The 22,882-nt window shown below is 36.5% G+C and overlaps 1 protein-coding gene across 4 annotated transcripts in view; it reads right to left on the reverse strand.

Moving 5' to 3' along the window:
- PCCA (propionyl-CoA carboxylase subunit alpha) overlaps positions 1–22,882 on the reverse strand; it is a 385,844-nt gene that overhangs the window by 69,773 nt on the left and 293,189 nt on the right. For all 4 annotated transcript variants that reach the window (XM_036297141.1, XM_036297140.1, XM_036297142.1 and 1 more), the window contains one exon: positions 8,387–8,485. In XM_036297141.1, the coding sequence (XP_036153034.1) occupies positions 8,387–8,485 (99 nt within the window). The remainder of the gene's footprint in view (positions 1–8,386; positions 8,486–22,882) is intronic.

The raw sequence follows: 22,882 nt of genomic DNA on the forward strand, positions 1-22,882 counted from the left end.
GCTGTTTTCAGGCTGGCCACACCCCCTTTAGAGTGGGGGTCCCCACTGGGGTGCCTGACCAGTCTGGGTGAGGGGCTGAGGGCTGTTTTCAGCCTGGCCGGCGACTGAAGCTCCCAGCCTCTCCTTTTCTTCTTTTTCTTTTTTTTTATTCTGGGATTTATTTACCTTCTGTAATTGAAACTTTGTTGCCATCCTGCTCGCTCCAGCTCCGTGGCCACGGCCGGCTGAAAGCAGGTATCTGGGGTTTGCTTAGCTTCTATAATTGAAACTTTGTTGCTTTCAGAGCTCAGAGCAGGGCCGCAGCAGGTGGGGAACCTTGGCTTCCTTCATCAATGGAGCAAGCAAGCCTCCTGCTTGCTTCAGCTGCATGGCTGCCGGCCGCCATCTTGGTTGGCGGTTAATTTGCATATCTTGCTGATTAGCCAATGGGAGGCATAGCGAAGGTATGGTCAATTACCCTTTATGTCTTTTATTAGATAGGATTATTATAGACTAGAGCCCCAGTGCACGAATTCGTGCACCAGTGGGGTCCCTCAGCCTGGCCTGTGGTATTGGGCCGAAACCAGCTCTCCGACATCCCCCGAGGGGTCCCGGATTGCGAGAGGGCGCAGGCCAGGCTGAGGGATCCCACCAGTGCACAGTCGGGGCCAGGGAGGGACACAGGAGGTTGGCCAGCCAGAGATGGACTGCAGGAGGGCTCCAGGGCATGTCCAGCCCATCTCACTCAGTCCTGATTGGCTGGACCCAGCAGCAAGCTAACCTACTGATCGGTGTATCTGCCCCCTGATGGTGAGTGCATGCATGTCATAGCCACTGGTCAACTGTCTGCCCCCTGGTGGTCAGAGCACATCATAGCAAGCAGTTAAGCGGCCTTAGCATATCATTTGCATATTACGCTTTGATTGGTTGAATGGCCGACGGGACGACTGGACACTTAGCATATTAGGCTTTTATTATATAGGATTACTTTATTTCAAAATATATGACCCTCCTTTCAAATAGATGCTTCACTGCCTCTATACTTGAAGTCACTAACAATGATTAGTGACCCTGGGTGAGAGGGAGTATGAACAGTGTGTGCACGAGCCTCTGAGTAAGAGAAATCAGAAATAGCCTGAGGTGGGCCTTTCTTTACACCTATAACCTAATGAAGGCAAGAAGGAAAGACATTAACTCAACTGGAAAGGAACATACTTTGATAAGATCCTTCAGTGGGCAGATCCTTGGGAGACCTCTTGTTTTTCTTTGCTGTCACAGAAACTACAGTGATTCTGCATCTGCAGAGATCAAACAGCCACGTTATCTAGTAGAGTATATGCAAATGTTGAAAGATCAGGAATTAGAAAGAACTGATAAAATGGCCAAGAAGGCCATCTTATGAATCTGGCTTAATTCGGTGAAGACTTAGAAGAAATGAAATCTAAATCTTAAAATTAAGGTATGGATAAAACAGATTTATTTGTGAAATTACAAAATACAGGATGACTACCCATTCATCCTGTCATCCACAGTTATGGAGTCTCTACATGTGCCAAGAACTCTGCCAGGCAGTGAGAATTCAAGGTCAAATCAAAACTTAAATAGGTGGTTTAAAACAATTAAAATGAGTTAGTAACCTATAAAATTAATTATCCAAATGATGGTACATGCCCAAATACAATTTTTTTTAAAGAAATTAATGGGTAGTATAAAGTTTAATAATAAAAAAATAGGAAAATAAGTAGACAATGGGATCTGATTGAATGAATAGACAGCAAATTCCTAAAGCAAAGGTATTCCCCAAGTATTCCATTATCTAATCAGATAAAGATATTAAGTGTTACTACTTATGAAGTCACAAGAATTCAGCAATAAAATGAAATGTTTACTTATTCTTAAGAATGATGCTAGACTAGGCTCCCTGGTAAAACATGCTAAGAAACTGTAAAACCAGGAATCACCCATCTTTCACCTGAAGAGATTATGCAAGAATTTCAAAAGGGAGATAATCCAATCAAAGAAAAATAAGTTTCACTCATATGTGGAATCTAATGAAAAATAAACTAACAAACAAAATAGAAAGAGACTCATAGATAGAGAACAGACTGGCAGCTGTCAGAGGGGAGAGGTGTTGCAGGGCTGGGTGAAAAAGGTGAAGGGATTAAACAAAAACAAACAAATAAACACACACACACACAAACTCAAACACAGACAATATGGTGATTACCACAGGGAAAGGAGGTGGGAGGTAGAAGAAGGTAAAGAGGGGTTAAATGGTGATGGAAGGAGACTTGATTTGGGGTGGTGAACATACCCTTAGTACAAAACGACATACAGATAATATACTGCAGAATTGTACACCTGAAATCGATATAATTTTATTAACCAATGTCACCCCAATAAATTCAATAAAAAGAAAGGAAGAAAGAAAGGGAGGGAGGGAGGGAGGGAGGGAGGGAGGGAGGAGTTGAATTCTTAAGCTAAGAATTCATGGTTGAACACTTTAAGCTATGTGAGAGGGGTTTCGTGAGAATCACGTGGCTTTCCAGGTATCGCCTGGATTTTGAGGGACACACAGAGAAGATAAGCAATCCTTTTGGTGACAGAACAAGAAGAGTAGATTTGGTGAGGCAAGAACCTATAACTACTTCTATGGCTCACATGTTGGTCCTGCAGAAGAGACCCAGCCTGGGGCACAATGAGAGACCCTGCCTAACAGGAACACCTGGAAGGATAAAAAGCAGGATGCTGGGGCAGCTGGAAAAGACAGAGCAGGCATTAGGGTTCTGCAGGTGAGGCATTCCCCCAAATCTACATAAGTGTCCCCTAGCCAGCTTGGGACATTTGTCAAGCCCCCCAAAAATGAATAACATTACATCTCCCAGGGTCAACATAGTTCTTCCTGCTGTGTACCTCTCATCTTTACCCCATACTGCAACTTTGGAGTGACCCCAGATAGAGGTAAGACAGGGGAGAGGATGTAAAGAAAGAAAGAAGAAAGCAACTCTCATTTTTCCTATAAAAACTTCTTAGTCTACAACAGTGATGGCAAACCTATGACACGCGTGTCAGAGGTGACACGCGAACTCATTTTTTTGGTCGATTTTTCTTTGTTAAATGGCACTTAAATATATAAAATAAATATCAAAAATATAAGTCTTTGTTTTACTATGGTTGCAAATACCAAAAAATTTCTATATGTGACACGGCAACAGAGTTAAGTTAGGGTTTTTCAAAATGCTGACACACCGAGCTCAAAAGGTTCGCCATCACTGGTCTAGAAGCTTTACCAGTTTTGACATTATAATGAACTAGACTTTTAAACACACTCGCTCCCAAATAGACTATTGCTTGCTTATGGCCTGGTAGCAACTTTACACACTGAGAATTTTGCATAATATTATACAGGGGAGGAAAAAAATAAGTTGAGACAATGGGTTTGAAAGAACAATTATAAGAAAGTTGCTTCTATTTGTACTAAAAAGTTCCATTTATGCAATGAATTGGCTACTCTATAAACAGATGGGGAAGGGCAAATATTGGGAAGTACTCTGAATGCTTTTTCAATAACTAAATAAATCCCATTCCAGAATCAGATACCACTCCACGCCCATTAAAATAGCTATTATAAAAAACAACAACAACCAGAAAATTACAAGTGCTGGTGAAAATGTGGAGAAATTGAAATTCTTGTGCATTGCTGGTGGGAGTGTAAAATGGTGCAGCTGCTATGGAAAACAGTATGGTGGTTCTTTAAAAAATTAAACTAGAATTACCATATGAACCGGCAATTCCACTTCTGGGTATATACCCAGAAGAAAACTAGGGACTCATATTTGTACATCCATGTTCATAACAGTATTATTCACAATAGCCAAAAAGTTGAAACAACCCAAATGTCCATTGGCAGATAAATGGATAAAATAATTATGGTATATACATGCAACGGAATATTATGCAGCCTTAAAAAGGAAGAAAGTTCTGATAGGTGCTGCAAATGGATAATCCTTAAAGACATTATGCTACGAGAAATAAGCCAGTCAGAAAGGGACAAATACTACATGGTTTCACTTATATGAGGTTCCTAGAGTAGTCAGGTTCATAGAGACAGAAGTAGAATGGTGGTTGCCAGGGGCTGGGGTGGGTAAGGGATAGAAGGTACTTGTTTAGCATTACTTTACTCTGCACAAAGTTTCAATGGTATCTCCACTGATAATTGAAAAGCACAGACTCTAACCTTTCATTCATAACTGGGCTCCTCCAATCTATTTCCCATGCTAATTAGCTCACATTACTTCCCGACCTGCATGCGTCCCAATCCACCTCCCATTTCATGAACATGCTTTATTGTATCTCAACTATCATCTGATACCCTTGTTCTGCAAAACACAAACTTTTTAAGTAGCTAAGGATTCCCTAAAGATAAATGAAAAATGAAAGAGAGTGATTGGCAAAGAATTTGTGAAAGCAGAGTTTCATATTAAGGGAAAAATCAGCATTTTGCTTATATTTAAATGAGAAACACTTCATAGAAAACAATAGCCTTTTAAAGAATGTTGGGGTTGGAAAGGTGAGAAGGTAGCTAGCAAGTAAGTGGCAGAAAAATATGACTAAGTAGTGCTGGCACAACTGGTTATCCATTTTAAAAAGTAAAACTGGATCTTATAGCATAAACAAAATCAATCCCAGGGAGATTAAGGATTTAGATGTGGAAAAAAAACACAATTTACAAGATTTATAAGAAAATATAGGCAACATCTTTATGAGCTTGGGAGTAGAAGAGGGTTTTTAATCCAATACACAAACCATAAAGGAAAAGAGTGAAAATTCTGATATTAAATCTGTGATTTAAAACTTCACTTGGGTAAATTTAAAAATGTAAAAACACAAACTACAAACTGGGAAAGTTTTTTGAAACACATATAAATAACAAAGGATCACAATTCACACAATATAAAGAACTTTTATGAATCAAAGACAAACAATTCAATATTTAAAAATGAGCAAAAACCATGAACAGGCATCTTGCAGAAGACAAAATAGGTCTGTCAATAAACATATTTTAAACGCTCACTGTCTTTAACAGTCAGGGAAATATATGTTAAAACCACAAAGAGATGCCATTTAAATCCACCAGTCAGGAAAAACTTAAGTAAGTCTAGATACCAAGGCTCCCTAGGATATGAAGCGCAATTGTTAAGGGCACAGATTTCTGGGTTCAAATTCTGGCTTTTTCATTTATCACAGAATGCCATGGGCAAGCAATTTATCCCCTACAATCCTCAGTGTCCCCAACTACAAAATGAGGAAAAACACCAGCACATGTATTATTATTAATATCATCATCACTACATTGTGCCCTTGACCAGAATCGAACCCGGGACCCTACAGTCTGCAGGCTGACACTCTATCCACTGAACTAAACCAGCTAGGGCTCCTTTTTTAATCTAGATGGTAGGAAAACAGGTTCATTGCATTAGTCTTTAGCTTTTACAAGATTAATACATATTGCCCTGTGTAGATAAAGCATTTAATAAAAAGTTTAAATGTATGTGCAAAAATCCAGGGAAAAAACCCCCCGCAGTTCTTACTGTAAAATCACTTGTAATACCTGTGGTAATATCCATCCTATTGTTCTCCGAATTTAGCATCAACAAGTACAAGAGAAATCCAAACACACTGTAGTAGTAGTTTTGTAGCTAAACTGCTTAGAGGTACTGGGCCCAGGAGGTCAGCATAGAGGAAAAATGGAGTTAGGAATGAACCTTGAAGATCTGCCTATGCTTAAGGGCAGGTGGAAGAGAAATAAAAAACATTTTGAAGCCACCAGTTCTTTCTCCTCTGGTTCTTATAAATTTACTAAAGGCCTGGTGCACGAAATTTGTGCATGGGTGGGGTCCCAAGGCCCATCATTCTGCCATGAGTCCCACTGGCTAAGGATAAACAGAGTGGACACTCTGTAACTAACAAGGCTTCAAATGACTTGGCCTCCTGCTTACCGCACTTTTGCTCATCATTTGTCAGCTGATTCTCTGATTGCAAAGTTTTAAAGTGGTGGTTCTCAAATTGTGGACCCTGAATCAGCAGGGTCAAAACTCCCTAGGAACTGATTAGAAATGCTCACCTAGGCCAGACCTACTAAATCAGAATAACTCTGTGGGTCAGTCTAATCGTTTAAGTTTTCACAAATCTTCTAGTTGGTTTTGAAGCACACTAAAGTTTGAGCATCATTGGCTTAAAGCATGAATGAAAGGTAAATTATCATTTCAAGAACTCTATCGGAAAATTGGAAAGTACTCTTGGCATATTGGCTAGGAGCACAGAGTCCGGGGTCACACTACCAGGATTCAAACTTCTGCTCAGCTTCATCTTGCTTTGTAATCACAGGGCAGTTACTTAGCTAGCCTCAGCACAGGGTGATGTGTAGCAGCACAGGTCCTCAGTAAGACTGCTTGGATTCAAATCCTGGCTCTACCCTCATTACCTGTGGGTCCTTGAACAAGTCACTTGACTTCCTCTGAGCCTCAGTTACTTCACTTAACAAAAAAGTATAAATAATAGTACCTACTTCATGCAATTTCTGTGATGATGAAAAGAGTTCATATAGTACTGTGCTTAGAACTGAACCTGATACACAGTAGGCACTGTGTGTTATTATTCTGATGATAACAGTAATTTCATAGGGGCCTTATTATTTTGGGGAGATAAAAAGAGTCAACACTAATGCCCACACAAAGTATATAAAATTTACCTGTTCTGATAAGGAACAATTATCCTTACTTTATTTTTTAGGTAAATGACTTTTTTTTTTCCAGTATAGCATTCACTTCCCCAGGTGATTTCCTTCCAATGGAGAGCACTGAATTGGAAGCAATGACCTCTCCAAAGAATCAAGGAGTCTGCCTTGAAGTGTCATTTATTTCACATTAACTTTTTTCTTAAACAAAATCTTAAAGAATAAAAATGAATTTACTGAACCATATTCCTATGGTCCAAAAAAATACTTCTGGGGATTATTGTAAATATATATCCAGTGTTAATTTAGCTGGGAGCTCTACTTGTAGAAGAGACATTAAGACACATATCCACATAGTCATTGAGAAGGATGCTGAAAATATCATGATACAAAGATCTGGACAAGAGAACTTTGTGTGTCTCTCTACTCACTACAGAAAGGTCAGACTATGTCCCCCAGCCAAATCACATGGATGCCTGAGCCACAGCACCTTCAGTGCAGAGCATGTTCTATGGAACATAAACAAGCATAACAAAACCATGCATTCAGAAGACACACTAACTACATCTAAGTGATACGAAACTATACAGTGATTTTTTTTCAAGGGCTCAAAGCATTTAACATCATACTTAGAATATGAAAGAAAATATGAGAGAAAAATATACTGGGACAAGTCATAAAACCAAATTTTAAATATGGGGCTCATTACTGAGAATTTACTGTTCCTTAGAAACATACAGGTTGAACCGGGCTTGGAAATTAGTTTAGTCATCAACCATTTAGCAGGGGTTCTGGAATCCTCTGCTGCACAGTCTAGTCTCTAATAGAGATAGAGGGACATATGAGCCTGGTGAAGAGCAGTCTCTATCTGTGATTCTCTTGATTTCTTTAGGTTTTAAAAATCTATTTCCTGTGTAAAATCAAGTTAAGAATATGTCAAAACACTTTCATAAAAAAAGAGTGAGACTTTAATGCTATGGAGGGCCTATGATTTTTAGTTGCATGTGACAGCCACACGTTCTATTGCGTTTGGTTTTGTTTTTTCTTGGAACCTTAAACCTCAACTATGAGGTGAGCTGGAGGAATTTTGGCAGAATCTCTTTCACAGCTTCCTACTTTAAAATGGAGGTCACAGAATACAAAGAACATTTAATCAACCCCGGTTTTCAAGACATCTCCTCAATGCAATAAATTTTATATTGGGGGTAAAAGAAAGGTTAACAAATGAAGATTACTCAATTTTTAAAAGGTATCAACATGCTATGGCAAGCCAACATGAATAGCTCATATTTCTGATGATCTGATATTACACATTTCAATTATACAGAAAAGGAAGGTAATAAAATCAGTCATCTTTTACAACTGAAAATCCACAATGGCAAGGAAAACTACTAATCTAATAGTTTTAGAAAAGCATGCAGAATGCGTTATCTATAACAAAATATAATACACTACCCTTCCTGAGTTGCCTGAAAAAGGAAAACAATGTTTTCTCTGAATAAGAATTAACTCAAGATTCTCTAAAATAAGAAAAACTGTTTCCAACCATCCAATGTACACGGTAATAAAATGCAGCTTTCCCCTAGCATGTCTGTGAGTATTAACCACACAGACCCTGATAAGGACCTCTGACTTAACGCAGTCCTCTAGGTACACCCTCCCAACACTTACCTGTATCGTCCTCTGAGTGCCATCAACGTTGACAGATAATAAGGGTGAAGCCAGGTTCCACGTGCTGGTCACATTTAGTTTCGACCCATCAACTTCCACCTGTTGTGACACCAAATAAGACTGTTACCAGGAAGAAAGACAGAAAACTGATCTCAAGTTCATTGCTACATGCAAAGCAGCAGCCATTTTAAACAGATGGCTCCCAAACAACCTGTCATGTTTACTGCTCCCACCATGAAAGACAGGGTCCAACAGCGTCTTCTCAGCCATCTCTGGGGAGAGGTGAAGGGCCTGAGCACAGCTGCCTGTGGGTACTGAGGTTTCAAGTAATTTCCAGTAAGTAACAAACAGCCTTCTAACTCTAAACCTATCCGGACATGCTACATTTACTGCAATTAGACAAGTAATGCATATAAATTCCAGTGACATTTTGCAACCCACACAACAGGCCTGAATATAATATCCTCTCTAAGGACCAAGAAAAAACTTTTCTGTGCTAGTTTTAATGAAGGACTATGTATTGTTATCTTAATTAAACAGAAGCTTTAATTAGGTAAAATTATTTGGTACTGAGAATTAAAAGTCCATTTGAACTTTGCAAGTTCTGTCATATTTTTGCTGATCGTCAACTTATCAGTCATGAAGATACAAAAAAACTATGACTTTTTAAAACAGATATTCTTAAGAGAAAAATTTTAACTTTCAAATAAATAACATAAAAGCAACTGAAAAAATAAATAAAAGCTAATTTAAAAATAAAAGTACTATTAGTTATTTCTTTCTTTTTACTCATTCATTCCCTAACTCTTTAATGAGCTAAAAATGAGATTTTTAATAAACATAATACTATTATTTTAAGTCTACAGTAAACTACCTAACAAAGAGATATTTAAGTTTTTGAAGTTTCAAAATAAACCTTTAGCAGAGCCAAGATATATGATCCCTAAAAATTCCCACACTCACTTAATTCTCTTGAAAGACACTGATTAAAGAAAATACAGACTTTGTACTGTATTTGTTTGAATAAGTACTTATTTATGTATATTTTCTCTGTAATGTGGTCATAAAGTATAGATCAAAGATATGCTACTGGCTGTGTAATGAAATATCAATAGGACATATATGGGGTGGGCAAAAATAGGTTTACAGTTGTTCATATGGAAAAAACACACAATCTATATAAAAGCCTAAGCGACCATTACAACTGAATGACCGGAACGACTGGTCAACCAGTTGCTATGATGCGAACTGACCACCAGGGGACAGATGCTCAGTGCGCTCCCATAGCCAACCTCCCACGGCCAGCCAACCTCCCCCAGGTACTCCCCCCAGCCAGCAAACCTCCCGCAGTCCCTCTCCCCATCCAGCAGGCCCTGGCTGGCAGCCAGCAGGCCCCAACTGGCCCAGCCCTGATTGGGACTGGGCGAGATGGCCCTGATAGGCCCTGTTTGCTGGCAAGGCCTAGGGAATTTCGTGCACCGGGCCTCTAGTAGTTATTAAATAATAATACAAGAATAAACTTTCATGTACTCACAACTGTAAACCTACTTTTGCCCACTCCTGTATTATCTACTCATTTGTGTTTTCAGATTTAGTGGTCTCCCTGTATATACAGTATCATTTAGTAACTGGGGGTGGGGAGGAGAAACAAACAAACAAAAAATACACAAAGAAAACAATGGCTTTGGAATTAGACTGGCCTGAGTCTCACTTGATATATTTTTTAATTTTACTCTTGAATTACAGTTCATATTCAATATTATTTTGTATTAATAACTATGTATGGTGCTAGGTGGGTACTTGAAATATGGGGGGACCACTTTGTAAAGTATGTGAGTGCCTAATCACTATGCTGTACACTTGAGTCTCACTTGATAGATGTTTTACTAAGTTAGAGTTGTTTACTAAAGCTGGAGTATAACCAGCCTGAGCTTTAGTTTCCAAACTATAATATAGTAAAAATATCTGTCCAACTATAAAAATTAAGTAAGTTAACATATGAAAGTCTCTACCAATATACTGGTCATGGTAGTTCCTAAATATTTTCTCCCTTCCCCTGTCTCTAATGGCTTTACTACCTTACCCTTAAGTAAGTTTCAAAAATAAGGTCAGATAATCATACTATCTCATACATTATTATTATTAAATCACATGATAAAGATCTGAGTAGAAAGACTTGTAATTTTGATTAAAGCAGCACTAATACATTTTAAATGATCCTATTTAGCCCCTCTCCCCAAATTAAATATCTCCTTATAATGAAAGATTTCCAAAAGAAAGTCTCAACAGACAGGTTAGAAACAGTAAGTGCTAAAAATACCTTATAAAACTGAAAATATTTGCTTTGAAATGGCTTCTAAATGTAAAAGGTTAAAAAAAAAGCTCAATAATCAATTACAAAGTTTTATTTGTCAAAAAAAGAAGCTAGATGCATAAAAAAGAATTTTGAATAATTATTAAAAATTTGTATTTGACACTAATTTCAAATCCAAAGGGTTAATAGAATGAAACTGCAATTGCCATCTTTAGGGCATATGAAGCAGAGGAGGGAAAAATACTAATCTACTGAAATCATATTAAAGGAAAAACAAATTTAATACAACCTGAAATAAAACATTTTTATGGCCGAAACCGGTTTGGCTCAGTGGTTAGAGCGTCGGCCTGCGGACTGAAAGGTCCCGGGTTCGATTCTGGTCAAAGGGCATGTACCTGGGTTGCGGGCACATCCCCAGTGGGGAGTGTGCAGGAGGCAGCTGGTCGATGTTTCTCTCTCATCGATGTTTCTAGCTCTCTATCTCTCTCCTTTCCTCTCTGTAAAAACTCAATAAAATATATTTTTAAAAAAACAACACATTTTTATGAATGTTCAAACAAAATGTGCTATATCCATACAAGAGAATATTATTTGGCAATAAAATGAAATGAAATATTGATACATGCTACAACATGAATGAACCTGAAAACATGATACTGAAAGAAGCCAGTCACAGAGGACCACAATTATATAGTTCCATTTATATGAAATGTCCAGAAGAGAAAATCCATAGAAAGTAAATTAGTGGTTGCCTTGAGCAAGGGTGGGGAAGAGTGGTGGAAATGGATGGGAGGTTGAGGGTGGCAACTATGGGTAATGGGCCTTATCGGGCATTATAAAAATGTTCTAAAATGGACTATGGTGAGGGTTACACAACTCTGAATATACTACAAGCCAATCAATTGTACAATTTAATGGACAAATGGTAAGGCATGTGAATTATATTTTAATAAAGCTATTTAAGAAGTAAGTAACAAAAAAATAGAGGAGGGAATGCTATTCTTTCAAAAATTAAAAGCAGAACTTTTGTGATAAAGACAACCTAAAAATGGATATATATGCATATAAAATGTTCATAAATTAGAAGAGTTTTAGTATTATTAAATGTTATCTCCTAAACTGATCTATATTCAGTGTAATCCCAATTTTTAAAATCTAGCAGGCTTTGTTTTTTCAGTAGATATTGATAAATTGATTCTAATTGATATATACAATATTGAAGAATTTTGAAAAACAAGCAAAAGTACAGTAATCAAGACACTGGTGTAAGAATAGACATATTTATTAATAGAACAAAACAGAGTTCAGAAACCCATACATAAATGGCTAGTTGATTTTCCCAAAAAGTGCCAAGTTAGTAAATGTGGAAATATAGTTTGTCAACAAATTGAACATCTATAGTAAAAAAAATAAACCCCACACCATCAAAAAAATTCAAAACTATTAAAATTAAATGTAAAACCTAAAACTTCAGAAAGAAAACATGAGAGAAAATCTTTATGAATGACCTAGCACCAGGCAAAGATTTCTTAGGACACAAAAAATAAAAATCTAACAAGAAAAAGTAGGTGAATTGGACTTTATCAAAATTATAAATTTCTGTTTGAAAAACACATAAGAAAAGGAAAATCAAGCCACAAATTGGGAGAAAATATGTACAGAATACATTTCTGATAAAGGACTTATATCCAAATACACAAGTAACTCTCACTTATAACTCAATAAGAAAAACAACTACATTTTTGTTAATGGGCAAAAAATTTGGTCAGAGACTTCATCAAAGGAGAAAAATAAATGACAAGCACATCACTGATTGATCATTAAGAAAAGGCAAATTAAAACTGTAATGAAATTGTACTACATAGCCATCAGAATGGCTAAAAGAAAAAGAGTGATAAAATGCTAAGAGCTGATAAAGATGTGGGACAATTAGAATTTTCATTTATTGTTGGAAGAATGAAAAATAGTAGACCCACTTCAGAAAACTCCAGAAAAGTGAAAAGATATGTACATACAAAGAACTACTCGTGAATGCATCGAGGTTCATTTATGATAGCAGAATGTATATCAGAATGTTACATTAGCCACAAACTGAAAAAAAAAAAGCCCAATAAACTGATTAATGGGTAACCAAATAAAGTATATCCATACAATGAAAAAGTAATTAGCAATAATCATCTCAAAGGCATTACACTAAGTGAAAGAAAGCTGACACAAAAGAGTATATCCTGACACAAAAGGAGTATATGCTGTATGATTCCTTTAATGTGACACTAAGTGACAGATTAGTGGTTTCTAGGAGTTAAGGGTAGGAGAATAACTTTGACTAAAAAGGGCTATGAGAGAAGACTATGGGGTGATGAAAGTGTTCAAATCTTGATTTTGGTGATGATCACACAGCGATATATTTTTGTCAAAACTCAATCAAACCATCAATTAAAAAGAGTAAATTTTATATAAATCATACATCAAATATGACTAAAAATGGAAAAACAGGGAGGAAAAATCTACCTCTTTAAAAATTGAAAATAGTACTTTGAACTACATTTGATATATCTTCCCTTCCTGAAAAACTGAGTTCTCTCCCTGCATCCTGTGCTATTGAATGGGTAGATGTAAATGTTAACTTGGCAAGTAGGACACAAGGAAAGTTCCTTCCAGACAGAAATGTGAAAATTAAAAGAGGCCCTTTTCAGGTGCCCATGTATTACATGAAGGAAAGACAGCAGGAAAGAGGAAGATATCGGAGTTCAAAATCCTTCCTTTTTCCTCTTCTGCATGGACCTTGGGAACAGACAGGGCAGTATAGAGAGGTGGGTGAAAATATTCTGATAGGTAACAAGTACATACTCTAAAAACATCTAGGCTGGAGGACTTCTTCTGGAGAACAATGTAGGAAAGGCTCTGGGCTTCTAGTAAAGCCCATTACTAGGTTTCATGGCATTCCTAATGTGGCGTCTGGTGTCATAGCAAGAGTGCACCATGGAGAGAGGGAGAGGCTAGATATCATGGTGGGAACCCATCCTACCTGTCCTAGTAGGATGACTAGAGAAGGTCCAAGTCAGGACAAAGACTGTGTATTACACAGGCGACTCCATGACTGTGAGCAGGACTATGGGTGGCAGAAGCCTCTTCAATGACAAAGAGGATGAATCATGACTCAGCAGTCACCAGTCCAGGTTCTCCTTGTAAGGACAGTGTGGGTCTAAGCTGTCTTTACCTCCATAGTTATGAGGGGAGTCTGACCACCTCCCCAAAGGCCCCTTTTACATGCACCCAGAGGCCACAGCTTAGTGGAAGCTGGAGGAAGGGGAAGAGGCCTGAAGCACTGTGGCACCTGAGACTGTTTAAACCAAGAGTCCAAGATCCTGTTTATTGCCAAGTTTTACCCCCTGCCCCCTACTACAGGTAGAGGGCTTATGAGAAGATTACATGTGATAGGAAATAAACATTTCCTTGTACACTCAGTAAGTAATGAGTATAATTTTGCAACTTCACTATATAATTGAAGAAAGGAAACTATTATAGTTCCAAATCATAAACTATGAAATATATATGCAAATTTTAATGAGGAAAGAGAATATGCTGGAAGCCATCATATGCCTTCTCAGGCCTCAAGCAGTAAACAGATTTCTCAAAAAAACATAATTTTAAAGAGCACATGCAATTATTCTATTGAATCTATCATTCAATGTGAGAAATCTAGATGTAAGTAAAAAGCCATATTAGAGGTAGGAAATGTTTCTTTGAGCCACATTTTAATACCATAGAAAGGTAGGAGCAAAATGAACTGAAGAATTCTTGTTACTATGCCTCATATAATTGTTCACACCTAATTTTTTTTTTAAATTTTTTTTTAAAATATATTTTATTGATTTTCTACAGAGAGGAAGGGAGAGAGATAGAGAGTCAGAAACATCGATGAGAGAGAAACATCGACCAGCCGCCTCCTGCACATCCCCCACCGGGGATGTGCCCGCAACCCAGGTACATGCCCTTGACCGGAATTGAACCTGGGACCCTTCAGTCCGCAGGCCGACGCTCTATCCACTGAGCCAAACCGGTTTCGGCCACACCTAATTTTTGACCCAAAAGTGACTGAAGCAGTAGAAGTAAAGTGGCATTTCCTTATTCTGACACAGAACATGCCACTCTATCTTTTCAATGCCAAAAGCAAATGGGAAATGAAACCTAGGACAAAGAAAATAACGGACTTAGTGAGAGGGCACTCAGGTAACAAGCTTAACAAGGAAAAGCTGCAGGTTACCCATGCTTACACCCAACCATCTGCCCTAATGCAACATAAATAATAATCAGAATAGCCAATATTGGATCTTTGCACACTAATTGCAAAAAAATATTCTTATAAAGAGAAAATGGTAAACTAAGAGCATATAACACAAAAACTACTCAAAGAAACACAGGAAGTGTTCAGATAAATAATTCTACAAAGTCTCAAAGACAACCATAGGAAATGTGACCCCTCTTTTAAAAAGTGAGCTCAAAGAAGAAAAACAAAGGTTCAAAGAAGAGATTATACAACAACAGAAGGAAATGAAAATCAAGCTGGTAGAACCCAGAAAAAAAAAACCAAACATTATAAAGATAAAAGTCATGTTAAGAAACAACCAAAAATAGAATGTTACTAAAAAGACGAGCACATGGAGAAATCATATAAAACAAAACAGAAAAGACCAACAATATAAAAGAAATTTATAGAGAAGACAACAGATATGAAGAAGGGAGAAATGGGATACAAAGAAAATGCAAAAGTCTTATTCAAAAAGGCTTTAAAAATGGATATAAGTTCAAAGATATGAAAGGTAAAACTTTTCAAAATAAATAAAAGTTTGAAGGTGTAGAATGATGTTTATGGAACTTTAAGAATAAAGAAAAATTATGTGGGTGTTTAGGCAAAGATAAAAATTCATGCACAAGCAAGAAACAAACCTCAGGTCAACCTAATTTCTCAAGAGCAACATGATCACAGAAGACCACAAAGCCATGTGGTCTCAAAACTAAAAATAAAGAATGTTGCCCCTCAATTTTATACCCAGTCAACATGTCTTTAGAATACACAGAATATAAACGTATCTCGTAGCATATAAGAACTTAGTGCCGCTTCTTTAAAAATGAGGCATCTCTATACATACTAACATGAAACTATTCAAAAGGATAGTGTTTACAGTATGCTATCACTTAAGGAAGAAAACAAAAACAAAAAACCAAAAACCTGCATGTTTTTTAAAGTTGGTGTTTTAAAAGGCACCAACTATCTGAACTAACATATAAGAGGAGCAGAGGGACTGAGGGAAAGTGATGAAAGGGAGACTTGCTTTTCAATGCAAACTCATTTATATTTTTTTAATTTTGCCCTACCCACATACCATATTATATATTTAAAAATTTTAGCCCTGGCCAGTTTGTCTCAGTGGTTAGAGCGTCAGCCTACAGATCAAAGGTTGAGAGTTCGATTCCTGGTCAAGGGCACATATTTTGGCTTCAGGCATATATATGTGTTCCCTGTAGGGACACATGTGGGAGGCAACCAATTGACGTGTGTGCGTGTGTGTGTGTGTGTGTGTGTGTGTGCGTGCGTGTGTGCGTGTGTGCGTGTGTCCCTCCTCCCTGCCTTTCACTTTCTCTAGAAATCAATGGAAAAAAATATCCTTGGGTGATGATTAAAATAAATACGCACATATATACATACATACAATAAATATTTTTTAGTGAGGATAAGTATAAGTGCTCATTTCTTTTCTCATGGTAGCATGCGACCAATACCTACTTTAGACCTTTCAGTAATAGGCACACAATAAACAGTTGCTATTCTTTCAAAATTTCCTTTTGGCTAATAGAACAATACAATATTCATTTCAATTTGTCTGGTCACTGATTTACTGATTTCACCTATGGCACCCATTTTTACAATTTATTTCAGATCATCTCTCTTTCTCAACCCTCTTTTTCATCTGAAAATGGGGAACCTGAACCAGCAATGCTGAATGAAAACCTCTTCTATATCTAAAATTCTATGGTTTTTATGGTTACAAAGCCCTGTTATTTAAGCTATATGTAAACAGTTAATTTTGAATATGTCATATTCCAATATTAGAAAGGGATATTTTGTTTTGCTCAAATACCCGTTCAGGGTTGAAAGTTTTCAAGATCTTTCCTTTAACAATAAAAGCTAACAAAATAAATAAAATTCAATGTGAGAATAAAGAGAAAAACAGACCAAGAGTGAAGCAACAAATGACAAATTACTCTGGGCTCAAATAAAATTTCACACCTTTCAAGGCAAATAATGTTGTAGAAATGTTCCAGCACTATGAAAACACTAGAATATTTTAGGTTATTTTAAACTCTATTTTTTAAAAACGGTAAAAAGATACAACATCTCTGTTTAGAAAGTAACATAAAGATTTTATTTCTTTAATTTAAATTGACCTAGGATTCAAAGTACACCAAGTTTACGTGATTTGTCACCTACCACTGACCCACAATGTTGGCAAATGACCTCCTCTTTCCTGAAATTGAAGCCATCAGTCCTCTTATTTTCTTGCATGGACCATCTTCCTCCCTTGACTTCTCTCTCACACTGACTACTTCCCCTCTGTTTTCAAGCATGGACAGAACCTCGTATTTTCACTGCATGTGCACTTGAACCACTATGCTCTGAAACTACCAAACCATTTCTCTCCTTTTCTCTGACAGGTTCTAGAACAAATGCACTGTACCTATGTTCTTACCACATATCTTTCCCCTTCTATTACCTTCTACAATCTAGCTGCTAAAAGTATATTCTAAGAGGTCACAAGTCTATTTCAGGAATTTTTATATTCTCCTCTTAACTCTCATTATTCTTTACTTCTCAGCAGGAAGGAAAATGTCTGAGGCAGTGAGCTTTACGCTAAGATGTAGAGTGAGTACGAATTAGAGGTGACAAAATCAGCTTTCTATTTTTAAATGATAACTCTAGCTACAGTTTAGAAAAGGAGTTAGATAAAATAAAAATTATGGTGACCAGGTCTAGACTACTGGAGAGAATTGGGAACATTCAGGAGTAACATAACCTAAGGAAGTAAAGTGGGAAGTGAGAATATAGCAGTTAAGATATGAAATAGTCACCAACGAAAACAGAGAAAAGTGAGCTTATCAGAAAAACATCCAAACTGCTACACAATGCTGAGTCTCAGCGGCAGTGGGACATCAGGCCCATGTAATGATATAAACCCACCGCTGGTATGTGACTTCCCCACAAATGCTCAGCTACTTTGTGTGATGTAGCCATAAAGAGATGGGGAGGCTGAGTTCATCTGACTTTGGGTTTGATGGAAGAATGAAAGGGGTTGAGAAAGTTAAGATTATTTGTAAGTGAATGCAGGGAACCTAAGATGGATAAAGGAGGAAAACAGGAGTGGGGGTCTGTGGATGGAGAGAAAATATAAGGACTTGTTCATGGAGCCAGAGACAAACCATGAACTAGTCTTCAGAGGCAGGAGAGGGACCCTAAAGGTTGCCAAGAGGAAGGGGAGGTAGTGATGTAGACCAATGGTGTGAACTTCAAAGTAGGAGGGTTTTACAAGAAGAAGTGGTCTAGAATGACACTAGGAGAAAAACGATCCCATCTCCCTTCTAGTCTGTTGATGAAAAAGCAAGAGAGATACAGAGGGCACAGTGGAAAGGGTTGAGAGGAAATAAAGAAATTATATCAAATCATAGGAAATCGATTTAGGAGTATTGGATGACCGGAAAGGCTTTCCAAAGCCCAACTCTCTCTCTCCATCATCACCACTACCACCTTAGCCCAAACCTGCCATCAACTCACCTGGACTACTACAACAGACTAGTCTTCCCACATATAGTCTTCCATGTCTCCAAAGGGTTTTCCTCACTACAGGCAGAGTAAACTTCTGTAACCACAATGCTTATCATTTATAAACTCAGGGATAAAGGGAAATAAAGAAAATAGGAGTATTACCAATGGAGGTCCTGCCTGCTTTTAAAAAATGTAAACTTCAAAAAGATGTGTATACTGCAACCTTTAGTATCAGGACATCATGTGTCTCAACATCCTGTAATCATTTAAAGATTGTATTTTATTTAAAGTATTGCTATTATATGTTTGAATTAATTAGAACAAGGCAGTAATAGGTAGAATTCATGAAATTCATCTCAACATGCTCTATTTTCTAACAACTTTCCCCCAGCTTAATCAAAGAGATGGGTTATATTGAAAATTATTCATAGTACTATTATTTATGATGCTTAAAATGACACTTCAAAGATATGATTTCTTCCTCATTTAAAAATCATTTTCTCACATTTAATAATCTACCTATAACTTTGCATTCCATTAAAAGCATTTAACTGCATTTGTGGTACAAATAATGTTGATGTGGAACATTTTCCATGAGTTGTTTGGAACATTCAATTTTCCTATCTACGTCATCATAAGGGAAAGAGAAAGTGCACACCCTAAATTAACTTGACATTTGAGAGAGATTACTTACATCCTTCACTATTAAAAACAAAAAAAGCACTTCCTCAGCAATACCTCATGACCATTAAAATATTACAGCTTCTATTGCCATAGGCACCTGCTAAACGTTGTGTTTTTTTTCAAGATTAGGAATATAAAACTTAGAAAACAAAATATTTGCCAAAAAAGCATTTCCAAAAATAATATCAATTTGGGAAGATTCAGGCAGCAAGAGGTGTTTCTGATTCACCATAGAAGTTGTCTTTTTTGTCGTACTCAAAATTTAAATTTTTTTTGTCATCAAATGTTAAGAAGATTAGCATTGTGCAGAATTAAATCTAAGATAAAGATCAAGCTATTCACTATTTGAAAAAGACTTTGATCATGTTCTGAAAACAATGTGAAGGGAAAAGAGGTTTGTTAATTAAACTATAACTAATTCTCAGAAGGGAATAACTAGTTCCTGCTCCTTTAATAGGCTTTCATCACTCAGCACAAAAAGTGGAAAAAATCTGCAATTTTCTCATTTGACTATTAGGCTGGAAAGGATCCTAGAAATAATATACTCTGACCCAAACCTCTCCTCCTCCTATTTCAGATATAAGAAAATGAAAGAACCATGCAAATGATGTAAGTTATAGAAGCAATTATCTTGCAATTCTCCTCAGAGCATTTCCCCTAAGTCCAGGTGTCAAAAGCAGAAGTAACAAACGTAATCTAAATAATAAGACATAGTACTTGTACTACTATACAGTAGACACACTGCATATTTATACCTTGAAAGAAAATATTTTCCTAGAGATAAAGATGTTTATTGTTTCTTTTTGGATCTTATCTCTTAACTACTGACAACAAAAAATGATTATTAAATAGTATATCAAATATATGAGGTATATCTACATTCCCCAATAACAAAATGCAGTTAATTAAACTGGGATATTGCCACTGTTTAACATTATTATAGTTCACTGACTGCTACATAAACTGCTGCTAGATATGTGAAACACAAATACATATATTTTAATTCTATAAGAGGTTGAGAATAAGAAGCTTATAATTTTCTTACTGTTTAGATTTAAAGACTTTGCTAAGTTACTTGCTTCCAGCATTTGCTTCTCAGGTAAAACACTACAAAATTAACACAAACATTTTTTTATTCTGTGATGATAATTAATGATTCTTAACATTTTAATATGAACTAGAACTGTCTTATATCTTAATATAACATAAAAAGTACAGGTATTCTTCATCCTGCTCTTCTATTTGCTAAAATAATTTATAACTCCAAAATATAGTTATGTACCTCTAATGCCCTTTCAGAGGGAAATCAGATGCTTGTTCTCTGAAAACAGAGAGACAACCATTTTTCCTAAGTTTCTTCTTTATCGCTATCTCCTTGGAAAGCAAATCTTTTATTTTTCTCCCAAACATATAATAATAACAAAAACATCAAGAAAAATTATACATAATAATAATGACCTGTTAATCTGTCAAAAAAGATTATATTAAATATGCACGTGCTATAAATGTAATTAAATTTATCTCAAAGGATGTGAATTGCAAAAACAAATTTTAGGTACTGATCTACAATCAGCCAGGCTAACTAGTTTCTGTTTAATTATCACCTCATTAATTGATCAGGAACAACATTAATTTCAGTTGTATGTGGTTTTTCTTAAATCTTACATTATGTTGCCAACAGTTTAATTACAGTAGTAGTTTCTTTTGGACTGGTGTGATAAGGTCATTCTCTGCAGATAATACTGTAAATTTATCAGTTTAATGAATAACTCAACATAGATGAGTTTAGCATAAGGAGCAACTTAAGCTGGCTTTACGTCTACCAAACCAGGCAAATCATGGTGTAATCCTGTGCATTCTATGTAGTATTGTCATCAATAGAATGATTGTATTTGAACCTCAGCTCCACAAATTAGCTAACCATTCATGTCTCAGATTCCTCATATGTAAAATATACGCTCACAGAATAGTAGTGAGGAATAAATTAAAAACTTAGACTAACTATTACCTGGCACATAATAAGTCCTCAATAAATGCTTACTGTTGGTAGTTCAACTTAGTGATATGCACTCCTCCCACAGTAACAACTATTCTCTATCTACTTTTCTCCTTTTTCAAACATACCTACTTGTGTTTGCTCTTCCATTTTCTTGTGCTCCATTAAAACTTCCTCCATTATTTATCCTTTTAATTCCATCTGATTCCTATTAGCACCTCTTTTTGCTTTTCATATATATTTGGCTACCACATATGCCCCCCCATTAAAATCCCATTTTATCTAAGCTGGGGGCTCACCACCACAGAACCCACACATGATCAGGCTATAGGTCATTTACAATAATGTCCAAGTCCTCCCTCTTCCTAAATTCCCGTATCCTGCAATTGTAACATGGTATTTCCTAATCCCACCTCCTTTATGACTGTTTAGCATTCTAGTACTATCCTTAGACACAGAAAATTTGCCCCAAAAGCCCATTTCTCCTGCCACCCAAGGATTATCTAGCAGGTCTGAACTCTTTCCTCAGCCTCTGTGGCCATCATTGGCATTATTTCCAATGCACATACTAAGATATGTATTATCTTTTTTTCTACATTGCAATACCAATAACATATTTGATAATTTTATAATTATATTTTAAACTTGTGGTGGCAAATTTACTCCCCTTAAATCCTCTCATGAATTATAAATCCAATAACAGAATGTTTTTAAGCACGAACAATAAAAGTTTCATGGTTTTGGTGGGGTTTTTTTGTTTGTTTGTTTTGTTTTGCTATTATGGTTTAGCCCAGTTTCTTTGATAGATAAAGGTGAGATGTGAAAATTGATGCCCAAAACTACTCATCAAATCCATCCAGTGAATAAACTAGCAAACATCCTATTGTAAGTATCAATCATATCTGAAGGAAGACCCTGGTAAAATCTAATTACCCATTAAGTTGATCATAATAAATAATGTACTTGGAAAGAATCAATGGGACAGCTTATTAGCTCTACAAACTAGGAGCATAATCTTACTACTAATAATAAGTAAGGTTAACTGAGTTACCAGTATTTTTTCACTGCTCCTAACAGAAAATAGAAAAATGGTGCAATTAGTTTCTATTATTTGAATGAATGGTCATGGAAAGTATTTTTATTTTTTTCCTTTTCTGTGAAATAACTTCAAATATACATAAAAATTACAGCAATAGTAAATCAAGCTCAGATTTGCAAGTTGTTAGCAATTTTGGCCAGTAAAGAATAAGTGTTATGTCTCAATGCTCCTTAATATTTCAGCATGTATGCCTGAGTACAAGGACACTCTGTACTGTACAACCAGCAAATTAGGAAGTTAATACGATTCGATATTATCATCGAATCCACAAGCCCTATTAAAATATCGCCAATTGCCCCAGTAACGCCCTTTATGGCACGTCCAGGGTCTAATTTTTACTCCAGCATTTAGTTGCTGCATCTCTCTGGTTTCTGTCCCTCTGCAACAGTGCCTTAATTTGGCCTTGTCTTTCAAGACCTTGACATTTTTAATGAGTATACACCATTATCTCATAGAGAGTCCCTCCTTTTGGGAGAATGCTTCCCCATGATTATGCATTTTTACCAGGAATACCAAAGCAGTGATTCTGTGCTTTTTAAGCATCATACCAGGTGGCACATGATGTTCCCAGTGAAGTGGCT

Source organism: Myotis myotis, unplaced genomic scaffold (assembly GCF_014108235.1).
Source record: "Myotis myotis isolate mMyoMyo1 unplaced genomic scaffold, mMyoMyo1.p scaffold_m19_p_3, whole genome shotgun sequence".
Taxonomy (NCBI): domain Eukaryota; kingdom Metazoa; phylum Chordata; class Mammalia; order Chiroptera; family Vespertilionidae; genus Myotis; species Myotis myotis.